The sequence below is a fragment of the Polistes dominula genome, unplaced genomic scaffold, assembly GCF_049000335.1.
Source record: "Polistes dominula isolate Pdom_NZ unplaced genomic scaffold, Pdom_raw_medaka contig_33, whole genome shotgun sequence".
Lineage (NCBI taxonomy): Eukaryota > Metazoa > Arthropoda > Insecta > Hymenoptera > Vespidae > Polistes > Polistes dominula.
In genome coordinates, this window is record NW_028300998.1 from 1,653,452 (window position 1) to 1,675,517 (window position 22,066).

Genomic DNA, 22,066 nt, shown 5'->3' on the forward strand with positions numbered 1-22,066 from the left:
AAACTACGGGGAACGTTGAGATGGTACATCGTGTGCTTATGAATATTCAGAAATCGAGCGTGTCGTTGCGACCAAGTAGACGAAGATACTCGTAATATATATATATATATATGTATGTATGTATATATATATATAGCCGTGTGTTCTATGCTCACACGCATATCTTTTCGTGCATATTCGTTCAGGAACTCGCCAGTTCGAGCGGTCGGTCGTTCACGTATGTATATGGAAGGGTGAACGGAGAAATAAAGGAAGAAGAAAAAGAAGAAGAAGAAGCAGAAGAAGAAGCAGATAAAGAAAGAAAAGAGAAAGGAAAAGGGAGAGGAAAAGAGACAGAAAGAGAAAGGGAGAGAGAGAAAGAGAGAGAGAGAGAGAGAGAGAGAGGAAAAATGATGACAGCAGATAAGGGTGAGAGATCTCGTCTTGCCTATCGTACGTTCTCCGGTTACACGAAGGGTCGGAACTATCGATAATCCGCTTAGTTTCGACGTACTGATAAACTGTTTATTATTACTTTCGTATTCTACACATGATGATAGAAAAAGAGACAGATAAATTTAGGTACTTGTATCGATATCAGCCGTTGTTGCACTCGCACCCTAGAATTTTTCTCTCATCGCTTTCTCACCAAGAGAGAAGTGAATTGATTTTTCTACTTTTGGATAAGGGACACAAGATTTGCCGCACGAAGGGCTACAAAGATTCGACGGCTAATCCACTTTTATTACTTTTCAGTCAGCGTGCGCGCCAAGCATAAAAGATATCTACCACTTATCCTGGATTATTCCACAATTTAATATCTAACGAAAGGGAAATAGTCGTAAGTTTCTCTCTCTGTTTTTGACGTTTCATTTTCTCATTCAATTAATTTCTTTTTTTTTTTTCTTTTTAATATTTTATTTATGTCACGTAATTTTTGTATCGTCATTAACTTAAGGTACATATGACTTTTTAAAAACAACTTTGTTTCATATTATTATGAAAATATTTGTATTTATCTCATCAAGTCCGATGTTTTTTATTTTTTTTTATTTTTTTTTATTTTAATTATTATGCTATTCGTAGAAATAATTATTGTTTCGTTTAATTTCAAATAAAAGACTCGATTATACTGGATCAAAAATTGAATGAATTTCTGTTCTTTTCATAAACAATGATCGTTTATTTTGATTTTAAAATGATCATTAATTTTAATGAATTCGTTGTGAAAGAAAGTCGACAGATTTGTCGAAAATTCGTTCAATATTAGCCACATGGCTCGAATCATAGTAACCGAAGCGTGTCTAATACATACGAGCGAATAAACTTACATGGCACATCTGTTGATTCCTCTCTATTTTCAATACATTCTTTAGAAAAGATACAACTTACATATATGTAATAAAATGAATACAATATACTTACATTTTCGAATGAATTTAAGGATCGAACGTGAAAGAATGTTGCGTAAAACGAGTTTCGAAATATATCCGATAAACGATCCAGTCACGTACATATTATATAGATACAAATACAAAACTCGAAAATGTTTTACGAGAAAAATGATAGTTACAAGAAGAAAACTAAAAACAAAAAAGGGCTGTTGTAAGATCGTAGAAAGATTGAAATAATATTTTTTTTTTATAAATTTTATTCGAAATGATGATAATAATAGCATCGAATAATTATCATTAATTATTGAACACACCCGTTGAAAAGAGTGTGCCTTCGCTATTAAGTAATTCCTGGAATGGGGTATGACTTTTTATAGTAACCATTAAAATCCTGAGCGTTATATTTCCGTAAGACTGAGGAAAAAAAAAGAATTAGAGAGAAAAGAGAGAGAGAGAGAAGAGAGTGTGTAGATATACGTAGATATATATACATATATATATATAAGAGAGAAAGAAAGACTAAAAAGAGCGAATGAACGAGCCGTAGAAATGCGAATTCTTTTTCTTTGAGCTCTCCGCAAAGGGAAAAAATGTTCTCGACGATACACGTGAGCAGCAATCGGGGACGGTTAAGCCGAAACGCGTCTCATTTAAATTTATGCGACGGCCGTACGAAGGGAATGGGTTTGCGAGATATGTTCGTGCGTTACGTATATACTTATAAATATATAATATGTATATACAAATCTAGGAAATAGTATGAGTCGATCATGAGAGTACACGTACACACGTGTTGCAAATATGTATTTATGTAGGTATATACAAATATTATAAATGTATTTATCTATATACATACGTGAGAGTGTGAGTATGCGTTGATCGCGAGTAACAGTGTTAACATGTATGAGTGTTTGGTAAGTATGGTAGAAGTAACTACGAAGAAGAGGACTACGAGACGATGGAGCTATAATACGAAGAAGTAATGGGCGACGTCGTGATTAAATGCAAGGCTCGGGCACTTCGTATTGCGGACGATATCGGTGCCGCAAATGCGAATCTCCACGTAGGAAATTTGATACTCGTAATGCGATTAATAACACTGTGCCTACTCTCTCTGCTCTCTCTCTCTCTCTCTCTCTTTCTTTCTTGGTTATAGAAAATATTCAGTCTCTATTTCTTTCTCGAATTTCATATGTGTAAGAGGTATGGAATCCTTCGAGAATAACTATCCTATAATGTATGATTATTCTACGTTGAGTTTAGGTTTTCATGAGAATGATTCAAAATTCTTAACAAATATTTTCTATAAAAAAAAATAAAAAAAGAGGAAGAGAAAGAGATGGAAGTACTTTTTGCAATCAGTGTTGAGATTTCTAGTTCTATTTTCTTTGGTGTTCCTTTGGTATTCTTTCTTTCTTTCTTTCTTTTTCTTTTTCTTATTTTTTCTTCTCTCTCTCTATTTCTTTGTATACTTTGAGAACCTTTTCTTAGGATTGGTCCATCCATCGTAAGACGTTGTTCTTATCGGACTTCTGCTTCTTCTTCGTCAACGCTTTAATCGTTGACGACCGACGTCTCTCTTTGTGTCACGATTATCACGAGTATAGAAGTTGAAATGCGAGAAAGTGTGGGATCATTATTGAAATTATTTCTCGAAGGGAGTAAAAATGATTTTATTTTAACGGTACCATTATAATATCGAACGTTATTACGTGACACTGATATTTCTAGGAATAGAAAAATTTTCGGTTCTTTTGAAAAATTGGGGGAAAAAAATGACTCGATTCACTGAATGTTAAAGAAAGGATATACATATATATATATATAATTGAGACTTTAACGATAGACATAGAAGATTTCTGATGATGTTCCTGAAAGGTGGAGAATCACTGTAGTGAGATGCTGTGCGATTAGACGTTTCAGACACAAAGAAATCCATCGACTGGGGTCAACAGTCGTTCTTCCCTTTCATTCTTCGTTCCATCCTATTTTTCTCCTTTTCTCCTTTTCTCTTTTCTCTTTATCTTTATCTTTCTTTTTCTTTTTATCTTTCTCTTCATATTTCTTTTTTTTCTCTACTTATACAGTCTCGATCGACCCTTCGATGAATCCTTGTCTCGATTCGGGACCAACTCGATGATGATTGTGGCTTCGTAAAACACGTATGCATATTGTGATTCTTCGAAAGAGTATATACATACATATTTCATCGAGGTATCTCAATTATCGAACTGCACACTCCTATATTTGTTCCCTATCGTTTCAAATTTCAAAATGTTAGAAAACAAATACGTAGAATAATAAATATTGGATTACCTGGAAATTTCGTATCGACGTATAAATAGGTATATTTATATATATATATATATATATATATATATATATATATATATATATATATATATATATTTTTTTTTTATTGTTAATAAATATATACAATTAAAAAAAGAGTCATTTATATAAAATAATACATTTATTAATAATATAAAAAATATATATTTATATACAGGGTGATTATTGGAACGGAGACGGGTAATAACTTGTTTTTTAAGTAACAATAGAAAAAAAAAATCACAAAAGAAAAAGTTACATGGCACAACAAATGTCAACTTTCTATGATTGTACTTTTTTTTGAAAATGCATCGATGCACCCGCTAGATGCAGTTGCACTTTTGTTTTTTTTTTTTTACACAATTCGATTCTCTCTTTTTTATTCTTCGTTAAAAAATATTTAGTGAAGGTCATCGAAATGTAAATAAAAAAATAGTTATGTACCTGTATAGATGCATTTTTAAAAAAATCGTTACGAATCCTTTCGGGTTATTCAATATTATATTTTACTTTTTCACTTTTATTTTGTCGATAAATTGAAATTCTTCTTTGTTAAAAGGATAAAAATAATTTATGAGTGTGAAAAGTTACCTATGCTTCTTTCATAATGACAGATGTTCGTTAAATCAATGTTAAACGTCAAACACATTGGTTTTTAAATCTTCATAAATCTTTAAAGCAGTGATAAATCTTACGTTCTTATACGATCACTCATGAATGATGAATGTCATGACTAACGGACTCAAACGTCTCGTTTGAATATACACATATGTAAGCGCCAGGAGTATTATATACATACGTATCTGAGAGCACATAATTCGCATCACTTCGACTTTTGCATGCTAATTCGAACGTCTACTCGTTTATATTATATTTCTTTTATAGTTACGTACAGATATATATATATATATATATATGTATATCTATACATATACATAGAAATACATGAATATAGATAAATAGAAAGACGCGAGGCAAGTTATTCAGTATTTTTTTTGTTTTTTTTTTGTTTTTTTTTCTACTAACGCTTCCTATATGAAAAGCTTCGCGAAAAGTACAGAAAAATACATTTAAGGAAAAAGAAAAAAAAGGAAAACTAAAACAAAAAGAGAAAGAACGAATAGAATTTTGTCTGGGAAAGGTGTAGAAGAGAGAGACTTGTTATCTAGCCGTGGGATGTGTTTCGTGAAAACATAAGAAAACTCGGTCGTTTTAAAATGGAAAACACATGTAGATAGAAAGTTAAAGAGTAAGAGAGAAATAGAAATAAAAGGAGAGAGAAAGGGACAGACAGATAAACGTACGGTCTGTTGCGTACTTGGCAGTTGAGTTAAGTGGGACTGTTTATTATTTGAACTCCGAGACTTCATTAGAAAGAAACACGATGAGATCTTCAATCTGGATAAACGACTGAACTAAGAGATATAACAAAAAAGAGAAGGACAGAGAGAGAGAGAAATAGAGAGAGAGAGAAAGACTAAGAGAGAATGAGAAGTACATTTTCCAGCGATGTTAATTAATTAAATAAAGAAGGTAACACCTTGTGTTTCAAATTCTATTATATTTCTTAAACATTCTTTCTTATTGAATTTATGAATTAAGTGATAGATAAATTGTATATTATTTATGAACAACGTTTCCAACGGTTGTCAGACATTCTCGTCCATGAAATTAAATTTTGGTGTTTGATTCATTAACGTAGAAAGAAAGAACGTAACGAGATAGAAATTACAAGAATGAGAAAATGATCGTGTTATCTTTTTCTTATCCACTGATCCGAATAACTTAGAAAGAGAATGGAAAAAGATAAAGAGAATGAGAGACAAAGAGAAATAGAAAGGAATTAGTAATATTTACCATCAAAGAGAGGAACTTCGTTTACCCGGTTCTTTTCAATGAAATCTCACCCCCGTTTTTATACTTTTCACGCACCCCATAGACCCTTTTAAGTCGTGAGTCAGATGTCATATGCGAAATGTATGACAGAAAGATAGAGAGAGAGAGAGAGAGAGAGAGAGAGAGAGAGAGAGAAGTAGAAATAAAGATTCGTGCTAGAGTGCACAGGCTGATTTTGGTGGTGCAAAGCCCCATCAGCTGAGTTATGGCATCCATAACTAGCACCTACGTCTTTCATTAACCTCGCCATTGTCACGTGTACTCCGACCACGTCGTTAAAGGGGGATCGAAGATCGTCATGGGGCTAGGGGTCGTAGTACCATAGTACCATACCTATTTGCTTTTCTTTCCTTCGTATTTGCCTGCCATATGTCTCGCTTATTGCATGTTCGGCCATTGCTTTTTACACGTTTCTCGTTTGGAAGAATATTTTTGTAATATCGACCTGTCTCTCCTCATGTGCACATTGTTTCTTTTACATTTTATTTTATTTATTTTCCTGTTCTTACAATCTACAAACGTTTCCTTCTTCTTTTAAATCCCCGTTTAAAGAGATAACTCATTATTAAAATTACGTTTGACGTCGGAGATCGATATTTTTGTTTAACATTAATTTCTCTTTTATTTTATTTTATTTTATTGTATTTTATTTTATTTCTTTTTTTTCTCTTTATACGTTTTTCTCCTCTCTATTTTTCTTTAATATATATCAACGAGATTTTCATATAGATTTTTCTCCCATCGAGTGACTATTTTTATCTCCTACTTATAGATGATCCGATAGAAAGGATATCATAGGGATCGCGAATACACAAATCGGCGTAATCGCTGGGACCCTTCGGCGATGTCAAACAGCATCCATCACGATCGAACATTTAGATACTTTAGGACATCTGCTGCTCTAGTGGTTGATATATATATATATGTAAGTGTGTGTGTGTTTTGTTCCATGAGTTTCCACATGACTTTTTGACTGTTCGATCGTTGACCTATACAGCGTTTCATTTTGGATAGAATCGTTCGTTCGAATGGGGGTTTTTCTCTCGCTCAGTATGTACTCTCTCGGGTTAAAGCGTGTGCAGGATTAAATCGACGTAGAAAAAATTCGTGGTATCGTTATTCCGCTCGTTAGCGAGCTCATTGGTGGAGCACGGGAAACGAAAGCACGTTTCGAAATGTTCGGACAGGATTGCTGTATCGTCGGTACTTTCCAGACTTTTACAACGAGTACTAGCGGTGTTAGTGGTGGTGATGGTAGTGGTGGTGGTGGTGGTGGTGGTAATGCTGCTGGTTTGTTGTTTGTTGCTATCGCACGTTCGTCGGACGATTCGGGCTGGAATTTTCACGGCTTTCACCGATGAAACAAATACCGTGCCTGACCGCATGTAGCTACGCGGTTTCATGATTGGCCACTGTGCGTTGCCTGCTGCTGAAATATTTTTTTTTTTTTCGTCTTTTTTTAACCTTTTTGTAGCTATCTATAGTAATGTATATGTGTATATATACAATGTATATATATATGTACATATATATATATAATATACATGTATGTGTGCGTGTATAGTAGAAGGAAGAGAGAGACTATAAACACAGAGAGAGAGAGAGCTTTTATTAAAGCGTTTATTCGTTGAATCGCACTCACCCCATAGCGATGTATATCCCTTTTCCCTCTGATTTTTTTTACCACCATCACCACCACCATCACTACCACCATGAACCAATATGAGCTTCGAAACCGACGGACTTTTAGGCGTCTACCTACGGCAGGTTAAGCAACGTTGGAAAATTCAGCGAAAATCGTACGGTAAATTATTCCCAGCTGCCCCCACTCCTCTTTTCTCTCTCTCTCTCTCTCTCTATTTCCCTTTCCTTCTAGAACCCTTATTCGAGTCGAGAGAACCCCTCGCGCGAAAATTTCTCCTCTCTCTCTCTCTCTCTCTCTCTCTCTCGTCTATCGTTACAGACCACTTCTTCATACTACGATACTACCTAGTCCGGATTTTAAACGACGAGTAACGGTGGCAGCGAATAGGCGTCGTTTCGTTGCGTCCACTTGCCTAGATTTTCTCGTTAAAAAACTTTTCACTCTCTTCCTGCGAGAAATCGTTCACAATCGGTAGTTTTCTCTTCGTGCAGTAGCAACAGCAACGGGGATTTTCGTTTTTAATTTATTCGATTGCTAAATACTTTTAATTGATGTTACATAATTCTATATTTATTATTATAGTTCTCTGTTGAGAATTGCATCTATAGATTTTTCATAAATGGATAGAAATAATTGAATAAATTGAACAGCATTTAATAATATTTTTACATATAAAAATTTTTGTTTGTAATGAATATCATAGGTTTTATGCAAATAAATTATGTTAATAATTTGTCGGATATCCTTCGAAATGTATAATAGTTTTCAGTATTTTGTTCATTAATTTAATTAAATTTACAATTATGTCATACATTTTGATTTCCGATTATTTTTCAATTATTTACATTTTACTTTTATTCAAATAAAGTGTTTTAAATCAAATTAATGTTAGATGATTTTAAATATGAAATATAAATTAATACATAACTGTTTTTAGAACAGATTTGATTTTTCACATTTCAATGCTTCTTAAGTTTCAAGAAGGGAAGAAAACGAAATGGAAAAAAGGAAGGGTGACGAGAAACGGGTTATATTTTTAGCGATGTTTTTTGGTTAGCTTGGGTGGCCTGGGCGGTACCGTTTCCGAGAGCTTTTATATGGTGTAATAAACATCACTGAAAGATAAACTAATTTGTCTTGAATTTATAAAGTTTCAAGATTCCTACACTATCTGCATTATAGAAGTAAGAAAGATACATGGATTTTTTGGGTGTGTTGAAATAATAATAATAAAGAAAATAAAAAATACAGAATAGAAAAAAGAAACCACAAATCGTAGAAAAATGAATGTCGACAGGATGCCAGTGAGGTTGAAATTTGCCAAGCACGATTCTCTCGAGAATATTTATCTCGTTGAATTTGCGAAATTAATGGGAACATTTCTAATTTTAATGGCGCTTTTGTTACGACGTATTAATTAAGCCAGGAGCCGGAAAAATACGAAACGTAGGCGCAATACGAACGTCGAAGCGTATGAAAGGCGGACGAATAATATGGAAGTAAAAAAAAAAAAAGAAATTATTAAAATCACGTCGACTATAGGAATGAATGCGAATTACTCTACCAACAATGTCGAAGTTGATTCTTTTGTTCTATGGGTATAAACTTATATATACATATACACACATATATCTATACTTTATATTAAATATTCAATCTTCGAGAATCATTTGTAAATGGTATTTAATGTTATACACATAGTATATATATATATATATATATATATATATATGTATACACATGTGCGGTAACTTTCTTCTCTACGCGTAGGTTTTATTTATGAGCTACTTTCAAATCGACCTTGAAATCCATGCCGATTACGTGACAGCACGTTAATAACATCCATTACGTCTCTTTCACTGTCAGTGATAGAAAAAGAGTGAGATAGAGAAAGAAAAGATAGGGGAAAAAGGCAGACGCGTGTCATGCATATGATAGCTCGATATGCGATCTCCATGAGAACGTAAGCGACTATGGTTGTTGCATGCGGTCACCGCAGCAGCATCGCGTACCATGAGAAATTCTCCAATGTATCTTCGAACTTGGCGTTTTATACCAACCTACGAGCTTTCCCAATGATGAATAGATATCGAAGGGATCAAAGTCGAGCCGCGACGCGACTATCGTTGATAAATTTCTCGATGACTGCGATACGTCTCGATACGTCGAAGGGGAAAATACGTATATATCATATAGATATAATATATATATATATAATCGTAGTATGTAACTATGTGATTCCGTCTGGCAATTTAATGCGAATGTTTCGTGATTAATGCTACGATAAAAGTAAATGTCTACGTTACGTTTGAGACGATAATTGATAGTGTTTCCTATTTACAATTATTATTTATTTTCTTTTAATAACAATATCTATATATATACTTTTCGATATCTCTTTGTCGAACGAGATTTAAGATGAAATATGTCTATAAATGATCACGATATATTTCGTCACGTAAGGTCCGTACATTTTTCGTCTGATCTTCTACGATTTCGCGAGTCGCGAGTAGAAAGGAAGTAACAGAATAGTTGGAAAATAAAAAAAAAAAAACAAAGTAAATAAAATAAAAAGACAGAGAACACATGAAAAAGAGTCGCGGATGTAGGAAGTAATAATTAATATACGCCGGCATGTCGGCCGACAATCGTTTTGAACATAAAACCAAAAAAAAAAAAAAGAAAAAGAAAAAGAAAAAAAATAGAAAAAGAAAAGAGAGAAAAAGGAAAAATGATAAAGAGAAGCTCAAGTCTGGTCTCTCTGTTTTTGAGCGTTCTTGATGAAGACGCATTCATAGCGCGTCTTTCGCGGGAGTTTCAAACGATAAAGGAAGTTTCCCCGGAATTTGTCGGACGGACGAAAGCAACCTCGTCGTATGGATTGCTCTATCCCTTTCTCCCATTCCACACGCAAACACACATATATACACGTATACACATACCTTCTGTCTATCTTCAATGCAGGACGAAGAGAAACGATCGTGGTCGTCTCACCCTTTCGTGCGCGTTACATTGTTTCAGTGATACACACGGGAAAAGAAAAGAAGGACCTTCGCGTTTGTATTATTTTTTATCCACCACCACCACCACCACCACCACTACCTACCACCACCCTCATCCTCTAACTTTTCCACAAAGCTTTTTCTTTTTTTTTTCCCTCGTTTCTCTCGCACACTCTACGAGCGCCTTGTTTTCCTCCTACCGACGACGTGTTTGTCGTTCCACGAGAGAAAGAGAGAAAGAGATTACACACAGACGCGTTATTGTGTTATGGAATATGACAGCTTCCAGCATCTATCTATCTATATTTCTCTTTCTTTCTTTCTTTCTTTTTCTTTCTTTATCTTTCTCGACTAAAGCCGTTGACGCATCTCCTATTCGTGCAAACGTCATTATTTTTTGCAATTTGCTAAGCAGATGCCCCTTATTGTATTCGCCATTGCCGCCAGGAAGAATCTGTTTCGTTTCCCTTCGTCTCTCTGTATCATTCACCCACCCTACGACCCATTTCGACCCTTGTGTCTCCTACTTGCCTTTTCTCTCTCTCTCTTTCTCTTTTTGTATTTTTCTTCCTTTTCCCTTTACTTCGCGGTACATGTATATATATATATACGTCTAACGCAATCTTGGATATTATTCACGCAATGAGAAATACAGACTCGCTCGTAAAATGAGTACTGGAAAAACATCAGGAACCTGCTTGGATTTTAACCGACTTCCCAACGCACATTGTTGTACTCTCCGTTCTTTTTGTTCTTGTACTTTTTTTGTGTTATTCTTTCTCCATCTTCTCCTCGTGTTGTCGTGTTATTCTCATACACGATGATTCCTCTGCATTTAAACTGCAAAATAATAATCCCACCTAACGACGTCGTAATATTGTCTCCTGCTTGTCCCTTATCGTCATCATCCTTTTCTATTTTCCTCACTTTTTGTTTTCTTATCTTTGGTAAGCCTTCAATGAAGCGACGATGATTTCTGTATTATTATTATTATTATTTTGTTTCTTTTTGAAATTATTCGTAGAACAATTTGAAAGAGTTAGATTTATTCGAATTGAATTCAAACAAGTACTTAGTCGTTTATATTGATAATATAAAATGATAATATTTCGTTTAAATCGATAAACCTATTACTCGAGGATTTTGTTAAAGTTAACAAGCCGCATAATGAATTTCATCAGATTACAATTTAATCGACGTTGAGAGCTTACTCTCATCGTCGTTGATATTTCCTTTCAAGAGATGCTCTCTTTATCGGTAAGAACGATCTTCTATAAAGAAAATATGATTAGCGTTAATTGCTTTTTCGCAAGGAACTACTTAACGTTGATAAATGCAATTAACTTCGTGACTACTCGTTCGATCGAATTAATTTCTTTCTTTCTTTCTTTTTTATTTTTTATATTCGCATGAAACAATTTTAATTTTTTATTCCACTCTTATAAATTTGTTTTCATCCTTTTTTTCCAATATGACTCGGAGTGAAATTATTTATATAATTTTTGTAATGTGCATCATTTCCGAAACTTTAACCGTAGATTTTTTTTTTCATTTTTCTTCTTCTTCTTCTTCTTCTTCTTGGTGTTTTATCTTCGTTGCTCTTGCAACAGGTACAAATCGTATATAAGAAAGATTACGTTAAAACTTGCACGAGTTAGGTACTTGCATTTCTTCCAGCAGGTTGAAGAAGGCAACGTAATCCGGCGAATTTCGAAGAATGGATCCCACGAGAGGGGCACAAGTATCCGTCACGGTGCTTGCCTTTAGAAGGAGTAGTCGTTGCATTTTCTCCTCTTTCGTCCTTTTTTGGGGGCATTTTCGACATCTCCCTTCAATCTTCAAGCTTACCTTCTCGTTATACAAACTACTAAGAAGAGAATATACGAATATATTTTTATATATGTACACATACGTATACATGTACGTATATAAATATATGTATATACATGAACGAGTTAACGAGCATTCGTCTAACGTAAATTAAAAAGTGCGTGTTACGCGAATGTATGGTGTGGATAAGTGTTTCCTTGGTTTCTTCTTTCTTTTTCCTGTGTGTGTGTGTGTGTTTTTTTTTTTTTTTTAATTTTAAATTCCTTTCCTCAAGCTCAGGTCCTCTTCCGTGAGATCTTTCGAGTCCCCTCGATTCGAATCGCTCGAAAAGTTTTCTGTGAATTTAAAGGGCCTACCCTCTCCTCGTATCTTCTTGACTTCTTGCTCGTGCTGAAAACTTTTTAGAGTTAGCTGAATTTTCATCGACAAATAAAAAAAAAGATAATCAAAATTTGTACATGCATAAGTAACTATTAAAACATACCGATATATCTATAAATCGGTTCCAAACGAGAAATCTAATACTTTAATAGCAAAACATTTCTTAAATCGCTTGCTTATCTAACTTCTTCTATTTCTTTCTGTTTTTTTTTTGTTTTTTTTTTTTCGTGAGGAAAAGAATTTTATTGGAACTTTTCTCTTTTTTTTTTTTTTTTTTTTTTATTTTTTTTTTCTTTAGTAAAGTTAGGAATAAAAACTCGGAAATGCCTGAGGGACATGAAGAGTCAAAAGGATGCGAAATCGATCGTAATACGATCGCATGGTTTCACCTTTCCCCACTCCCTTTTTTCCTTTTTTTCCTCCTATCTCACACCATTGAATATCCTTCGCTAATTTCGAATGCGAATTTGCGTAAAGGTAGACGAGTAATATGATGTAGCCTCGTTGAAGGGAAAAGAGTAAAAAAAAAAAAAAGAAAGAAAAAAAAGTAAGAGAAAGAGATAGAGAGGAAAGAAAAGGGGGGAGGGGAAAGGGAAACACCGAATATCCCATAGGACCGAATCATTCGGTTCAGAGTTCTGAAGCTTTCGCGTACTCGACAGCGTGAGGGAAAATTGAGAAAGAGCGGCGGAGAAGTCGTTCGTTGGTGGTTGCTAGAGAAGGTGGAGAAAGGTGGTTGGGTGGGTGTAGGTGGGGGTTAAATCGAGGGAGGAGCGACTTTGGTGGCTGAGTCTTCTGAAAGTACTCATTGAAACGGTTCACGGTAGTCTGACGTATGGCAAATCATTAATTGAAATTCCGTTACGCGAACGCGGTACGTTCATTGCTTCCATCATATGTGTCGGTGTGTGTGTGTGTGTGGGTGGGTGGATGTGTACGTGCATATGCTTGAGAGCGTGTTGAACACCAACTTTTATGCTACTTTTACTTATCAGAGCGCAGACTAGATGATATTCTGTGTGGTTCTCTTATTAAAGTAAATCAGAAAGAAGAGAGTGAGGGAGAGAAAGAGAGAGAGAGAGAGAGAGAGAGAGAGGAGAAAGAGAGGGATAAAGACGGAGCGTGAGGAGGAGAAGGAGGAGGAGGAGGAGAAGGTGGTGGTGGTAGTGGTGGTAGAAGGGTGATGGCACGGGAGCTCGCGTTTAATTACGCGACTATACGCGCACGGATCGCGCTTCATTTGATGTCTGTGCCTTTTTATCGGTGGGAAGAATGACTCTTCCACCCTATTAAAGTCAGCGGGGAATAAATCATTCGTGACGGCAAAGTAACGGAGATACGATCGTTTCGTTTTTCATTGACTTTCAATAGGGAATCTCTCTCTCTCTCTTTCTCTTTTTTAATGCCGACTTTATGTATCTCTCTTTCTTTCTCTCCATATCTCTGTCTGTCTGTTTGTCTGTTTCTCGATATAGTAATAATAATAATAATAATAATAATAATAATAATAATAATAATAATAATAATAACAATCAACGATAGTAATAACGATAATGACGATAACAACAACAGTAGCAGTAACAGTGGGAAAGAGGGGGGGGGGAAGGGAATAAGAAGAAGATGAAGAAATAAAAGAGAAGAAAAAGAAGTCGAACGGTGACGGCAATAAAAGTAATAACGGTAAAAATAATGAGAGCAAATAAAACATAGGCTAACGATCAAGGTCGGTCTAATGAGAAGTAGCAGCAGACAAGGGCGAAAGGTGGTGAGAGGAGAGGAATAGTGAGGGGGTTGGGTTGGGGGGAGAGGGAGGGGGATGGAAACGAACGGGATAGAAAGATTTCAGCGAAGCAGAAGCTTCGACGTTTCTCAGTCTGGTATTATCCTCCTATCTTCTGCTACATTTTCCCTCTTCTTTTCTCTTTCTCTTTCTCATTCTGTCTTTTTTGTTACGCTTGTACTTTTCGAGGTAGAGCCTAGCGCACGCGACGTCCGGGATATAGTTTCTTTCGAAGTTTATTGTCGTTCTCCCTGTGATGTCGGCCTGGCCTTTTGAGTGACGGGGAAAATGGCACTTTTATGTCTCTCCGCTACCACCACCAGTGTACCACTACTATTGCTGGCTTCTGTTGCTGCTGTTACTGTTACTGGTGATGCTGATGTCGCTGTTACTGTCGCTAGAGCCGCCGCCGACTCTGTTACTGCTAATGCGTCTCGTAATAATTTCGTTTTTTCACCGGTAATGCGCGACTACCAAGCTTGGTAGTAGCTACTGTTCGATATAGGACAGTATTAGTAAACGTATACGTATAAGATACGAATAATGATTTATACTTTGAGAAAAGAATTTTTTTTGTAATTTTTAATTTTCTTTTTTTTTTTTCTCTTCTGTTCACAGATAAGGTAGAGAAACATGTCGGAAGTTAAGACAGAAAGGCCTCGGACCGCCGGTCGAATAGCACCGACTGGTCGGGTCACTCCAAGCGTTCATCAATCGGCTGGAGGTGGAAGACGGAAAGCTATACCTGTACCACCACCCAGAGTTCCAACTCCTATGCCTTCGGCCAATAACAATCAGCAAAGGTTAGTTTACAGTTGGGACTATTGGAATAATTTCATAGTTGCATCTTTTGTTAGCAATTAATCGAATTGTAGAAGTGAACTTTGAATATTTGACTTTTCCCAGTGTTTGATTCACTCGAATAGTAAGTTTGAACATTTTCTGGTAATAACGAAAATTATGCAAGTTATATTCTTCGGGGAATGTATTTAAAAATGTTCGAATTATTTCAATTATATCCCAATCGAAAGAAGAATTGTATAAATTTATTTATTTATTTTTTTTTTTGATAATTATTGATATTACTTCGTTTAGAATGTAATACGAATATAATAGATTTCAATGAATTTTTGATGTTCATTTAATGTTTCGACTATTTTTCATCAATTTTCATGAAAGAGAATGATTGGAAAGATCATCGAAATATATCAAAATCCAATTCACTCGAATTCAAAGTTTCCTCCTACAAAGATCTAATCTCGTAAATATACTTTGAAGTTTCTCGATTCGAAAAGGGATGTTCACGCGTATACGCGGCATACCACACAACTTATAGTCGAAAGTACGCCTCTCCCTCTCTTGTGGTGGTTGATCGTGGTGAACGATCTAAATGCACGGGGAATCGAACTTTTAATGTGACTTTCGAGTTGTATCGCTTGTACAAAGATAGACGCCATTAAATACGTTGGGTTAGAGGTGTTTCCTACCGACTGATTGAACTTTGTCGAGTTAGCGAACGGTCACCATACTCGTTGGGATAGGGTTTCTCTCGATTAATCTGCCAAGGGTTTCTGCGTACTTAAGCTTTGCTATAAGTTTTGCCTTAGTCAAAATTAATTCGTATAATAATGAATTTTGTATCATACATTTGTGACCTTTATGTAAGACTACCATAATTACGTTATAGTACAGATATTTATATTAATTTTTACAAATTTTTTTTAGTTTTTCTTTTATTTTATTTTATTGTATATTTCACCTTTTTCTTTTGTATAAAATTACATAAATTGTCTCGTGTAAATATGTGATTATATAAATAATTTTAATGTTACACATATCGGCTAAATCACAAAATGAAAAACTATATCTTTTTTTCTACATTTGTTAACTTTATTTTAACGCATTACTTACTTACAGTATAAGCTTTACACTGTCAGTTTTTATTGACCGATAGCTGTAAAATTAAATCTACATATTTATCATTACTTAACATACTTCAATGCTTTATTTTATAATATTATTTTTCTAACAAATAAACACGAAATTATTTTCTTATGTTAGCTTATTGGATATTGTTATTAATGACCATTAACAATTTGTAGAATTAATTATGCTATAAATTACTATTTCATTCCTCCCCTTGTATTATCGAAGAAGAATTCGAGTTAATATGAACGGATAATTTGTATGCATTTTCTTAATTTGCTACTAGTAAGTAATGTGTTAAACTTTGTTAAGAAAAAAGTATCATATAATAGGTATATTTTATTTGAAACCATGTTGTACCAGTAAAAGAAAAAATTATCGATCGATCTAAAACAATCTAACGTAAGCCGATCACGTTTCGTGGTTCACTCGGTCAAACGTAAAATATAAAGACAAAGAAGATTGAATGACCAAGGAATATGGACGAATTATCGAAGGTTTGAGCCTTTAAGAGCATAAACCTCACAGGCCAATGCGTGGACGATGAGATCACTGTAGTGGCCAGTGGTTTCGAGTTTCGTGAACTTTAATCAGCCGTACCGAACTCAAGCCGTATTCCCTTAATACCATTTATTTAATAGCGCATAGCCCTTGCTACGGAAGTCGATACAACTAGTCTAGAAGCTAGCCTGAAATTCCCCCTAAACTTAAGGACAAACTTGTGAGCCTTAATTGTTACCATGGTATTTACGATTTTGTTGATATTTAAATGCATTAAGGAAAAAAAAAGATCCAAAAAAAGAAAATACTTTAATCTCTTCCTTTGCAATTTCTTTAGATCTTAAATCCTTTGAAAATGCATTCGGGAGAATGTTTTTCTAAAATAATTTCTTTTTAAAACAAGAAGTATATTTTAGTTTTTGAGTAGAGCTTATACGAAAAGCTGATCTCGAAATACAAACTTTCGTTCTATGCTCAGCTCTTTAATTTCTCATATTTTTTTTTTTTTTTATATACGAGTACTTTCAGAAGTAATATATAAAGATTTGATTAATTTTCATCATGTGTCTATTTTAAAAGACGAATAATTATTAAATGGTACTTATAATCGTTTTTCGATATTTATTATTTCAACCGAACTTACTCATTCGTTAAAACATAAATAAATGAAAAGACGTAGTCTCGAACTTGACGAGAAATAATTGTAAGTTTTATAAATTGTACGTGTGTAAATGGTGAAAAATATTTCTCTGCAAAATTCAACATTCTGCAAAAAAGTTTTAACATCAAACGCAACGGGATTCAATGAACGCCGCTCGTGGTTTTAGAAGATGAATATATATATATATATATGTTTGCGTGTGTATGCGTGTATTTATATATATATAATGTATATACCAATGTATCATTTAAACTGGAATATTTTTTTTCTTTTTTATTTTATCTTTTTCTCTTCCTCTCTCTCTCTCTCTTTTTTTCACTTTCCTCTCTTTGCTTTTCGTATCCATTTTACAAACGCGATTCGTCGTAGTCGGTTATCTGGATAAAAGCCGCATTAATTACGGATTCTCATCGAGCTGTGCTTTGAATTCTTTCTTCGAGATTTCTTCTTTAAAGTCGTCACGAATCGTGTTGATGAACGGTGAAGTATCGCGTAGAGGTGAATTGTAAGAAGAAGAAGAAGAAGAAGAAGAAAAATAAAAGGAATAGAATTCTTTTTACAAGGGAATAACATTTAGTAAAAAGAAAATAAAAAAAAACCTATATTTAAAAATCTGATACTTCAATTGAAGCATAAAATTGTCACTTCTTTGTTCTATCTTAAATTATTATCAGTTTATTTCAAAAGTTGAATTTTGAAAATTATTTTCAAATTCTAGAATTATTTTTCTTTTTATATGGATCAGTATTTGATGGTATGTTCATGGTTAATATTCATTTTGAGAGAGTTAAAGCATGAATTGAAATGAATGTAAGACGATATGATGGAAAGCCAATATCTACTCGTATGTATAAGCAAAAGATAGGTAGATAAATAGATATATATAGAGTGAGTGAGAGAGAGAGAGAGAGAGAGAGAGAGAGGGGGGAGAAGTATAAATTTATCCTCAAAAAGTGTTTTCAACCGAAACACGAGTAACTTTTAAGCAGCTTAACCCTTTGCGGAAAATGTAATTCGAAACAGAACGTTGTAGTATTTTTCAAGAATAAAAATATATTATATATATATATATAGAATCAATTTTAAACATTTGTAAAATTTAATAATAAATATAAAGATTTATTTATGTAAATGCATTGATATAAGCATGCTGGTAACGTCGATTATTTTCGTTGAATTTCTATCAACGTTCACCGTTACGTTGATGGTAAGTGCACATATGAGTTCATCGTCCGCAAAGGATTAAGGGGATTTTAGCAGGTTTTCGTTATATATATGTGTGTGTGTATATATATATTTGTGCGTGTGTATACCATAAATATCAATACTTATTCGAAAATGTATAATAGTATTGTTAATTAGAAATTCAAGCACATTTAATGCGATTCATTTTCTATTATTCTCATTAAAAAAAAAAAAAAAAATAAAAAAAATGAAAAAAAAAATTGAAACAAAAGAAGAATTACTTATAATAGAAAGAATATAATAAAAATTAGACAATAGGGGAAAAAATTTGATATAACTGTATAATAAACTGCCTAATAAGTAACACATTTGAACATATACTTTTATATTATATTTTATTCGTACACATTATTTCGTTGTATTTTTATGAAGAGACGGTAATAAACATCAGACGATCAAACGAATTAGAATTATATGCAATATTAGTAATCAATAATTTAATGAATCGTCAAGATAAACGTCGACTATCTAAGCATCATATCTATGTTTGGATTGAAATTCAGTAATATATACGTGAACACGCGTTTCTATGTATTCACGAATATGTCTGTACGACCGTTACGAGAGTGTAACAGGAGGCAAAGGTTCGTTAGGTTCACGGCACGGACCAAAATTCTGTTAACCACAATTCAAATAGGCTTGTGTTTGCCGCTTTATATCAAACAAGTAGAAGTACTATATCAAAGACCCACTACCCGTATAGGTTCATTAGACAGTATTTAGCATCGTTATACTGACATGTGCGTTAACTCTCGTAGCTATTATATATCTCTGTTAAAAGAATGATAAGTATTATACAGACTGTATCCAAACATTTATATTGTATCATAAAACAACGAAATGTTGTATCAAAACGAAAAGCTTAATTATTGTTCTTGCCAAATGCGAATACGGGAAAACGTTTAAAGTGTGTATGTAGGTTTAATATCTTGTTCTATATAAAGATTAGAGAGTAACGAACTTCATTTGCGAAGTACATAAACGTAAGAAGAGAGATTAGAAAAATATTATGATAGTAAATAATGAATAATTTCATTCTAAAGGGGATGTTTATTTTGTTTGTTTGTAGATATATTATTTTTATTTCATAATACATTACGCTTTTATATATATTTTTAAAAGATTTTTATTATTTCATAGAACAACGAGTAATCGTTATTAATAAGAAAGCTGAATCGTTGGTCTTTCACAGGGGGAGGCAAATAATTCGGCAGGGTGAATGAGAGAGAAATAGAGCAAGAGAAAAAGAAAGAGAGAGTGTGTGAGAGAGAGAGAGAGAGAAGAAAGGAAGGAAGGAAGGGGTTGAAAATTTCTGCTTCAAAGAGATCTGCAGATCGTCGTTGCTAACGAAGGCTGCTGTCATTGCACCAGAACACGCGTCAATTAACTCTTTTTTCCCTTGTTCATTCTTTTTTTTTTTTTTCTCTTTCTCTCGCTCCTTTTTTTTTTTTTACTCTCTCTTGTTCCATCAAAGAGATCAAACTTCGATTATGTACCTCTCGCAGAAAAGTAAAAGAGGTCAATGATGATCAAGATCTATGACGACGACAATGACGATGATAATATTTTACAAATATACTAGGGGTGCCTCGCTACGCGTTGCTGTGGCTCACAATCAGTCCAATAAACACGTCTTTAAGTCAACGAATTACCTTATACCGCCATCTGTTAGAATCTTATCGAACTAACAGAGATAATCATGACTCTTTATTAATAAACAAATAATATTGCGATTATAAATTGAGATATTAACTATCCTATCTTTCAAGTTGGATAAAACTGCATACAGTGTGGAAAATTTGATTAAAATCGGTTCAGTATTTTAGGAGTTCATTGCGGACAAACAACGTGACACGTAATTTATATATATTAAGATTAAATAATTAAATGTCGTGCAAATGAAAAATATTAATCAAATTAGAGGACCGGAAAAGAGAAGGCCATTTTCAAAAATTTCTCTTTTTTTCTTTCCTCTTTTTTTTTTTGTTCAAATGCTAATTAATTGGCTTAGCTAGATAAAAATTTGTTATATCATTCTCTTTTTCTCTCAATTTTTTGTTTTGTTTCGTATCTTTTTTTTTTTTTTTTTGTCAGTGTAGAAAATTAATTTCATTTAAATTAAGAAGTTCATTAACAATGTATTTAATTAATCGTGCGACGAACAGGCTACCGCTCATGGGCAAACCTTTGAACGAAACTCCATCGAAAATGGGCTTTTGTGGTTGAGTTTTACATGTTCCTCTTTCGTGAATAGGATCAAAAGGTTTTTTGGTATCTATTGGGAAGGATTGTGTTCGGGTACTTTTTTCTTTTTTCTTTTTTTTCACGAAATACGATAATACAAATGACTCCTAACAAATACGCCAGGAAAATACTACTACTACTACTACTACTACTACTACTATTACTATTCATTTTATTTCGATTACGATCAAAATGGTTTCAAACGAAATAGGTTAAATCCTGCTGTTTATTTTAAAATTCGTAATACCGAGATCAGTATTTATTATTAGCTTATTCACGAGATACTTACAAAACGCATAGCATTATATAATTCAGTATAAAAGGTATTCATAGATATGTTACTGTAAAATCAATGCTTAAAATGGCACATGAAACACACCGAGTGAAAATATTGCAACTTTGTCATAAATACGTATCGCGTACGTGAAACTTGCGCATGTGTAAGTATATTTTATTTAAAACAAAAAAATTGCAAGTAAAAAAGGAAGAAACGAAAAAGAAAAGGATAAGATGATGGGAAAGAAAAGGAGAAATTTTCTATCGTGAAAGAAAAAAAAACCTAGATGGTTATTAATACGAAGTCAAATTCTTAAAGTTCGATGACACTTTTCGTGCATTTTATATTTTTTTTTCCTTGCTTCTTCATTCATTCTTTTTTCCTTTTTTTTTTTTTTTTTTTTTAAATCAATGAATAGGGTTGAATAAAAAAAAAAGGAGATTTTTATATCGACGTAAAGCACTCGTCATCGTTGATACACCTGTTTGCCAACGAACTGAATGACATTTCGATTTTGTTGGTTCTGGTTCGAATATCTTGGAGAGCCTCGAGGATACGATCGTAGATAAAGGGTGTGTGGGTGGGAGGAGGAGGGGGGGGGGAAGGGGTTCGATGTGAGAAGGACGATCATGCTACTCTCGAACCCGTGCCTGACAATTTAATGAGCCGGATTTCACGGGATCGGCGTTGAATGGAAAGGGGGACTCGGCAATGTTGTATGAGAGTTCAGTGGCGTATGAGCCAATCGTCGAAGAACGATGAGTGCCGTCGAGAGAATGGAACGGGGTGCGAAGGCAAAAGGGCGGAAGACAGAAAGAGTGAGAGAGTGAGGGAGTAAGAGGGAGCGAATGAGAGAGAGAGAGAGAGGGAGAGAGCAAGTGAGAATGCATACAGGAAAATCCAAGGGTCAAAAGCCCGCGGAAATTTTCGACAAAAGCCGCATGCATTGTGCTCGCCAACTGCGAAAAGCTCGT

The 22,066-nt window shown here is 34.0% G+C and overlaps 1 protein-coding gene across 1 annotated transcript in view; it reads left to right on the forward strand.

Moving 5' to 3' along the window:
* The window catches only part of LOC107064470 (uncharacterized), a 387,060-nt gene that overhangs the window by 47,893 nt on the left and 317,101 nt on the right, over nt 1-22,066 (forward strand). The window contains exon 2 of the mRNA XM_089173580.1: nt 14,857-15,041. Within this exon, the coding sequence (XP_089029706.1) occupies nt 14,872-15,041 (170 nt within the window). The 5' untranslated portion in view covers nt 14,857-14,871. The remainder of the gene's footprint in view (nt 1-14,856; nt 15,042-22,066) is intronic.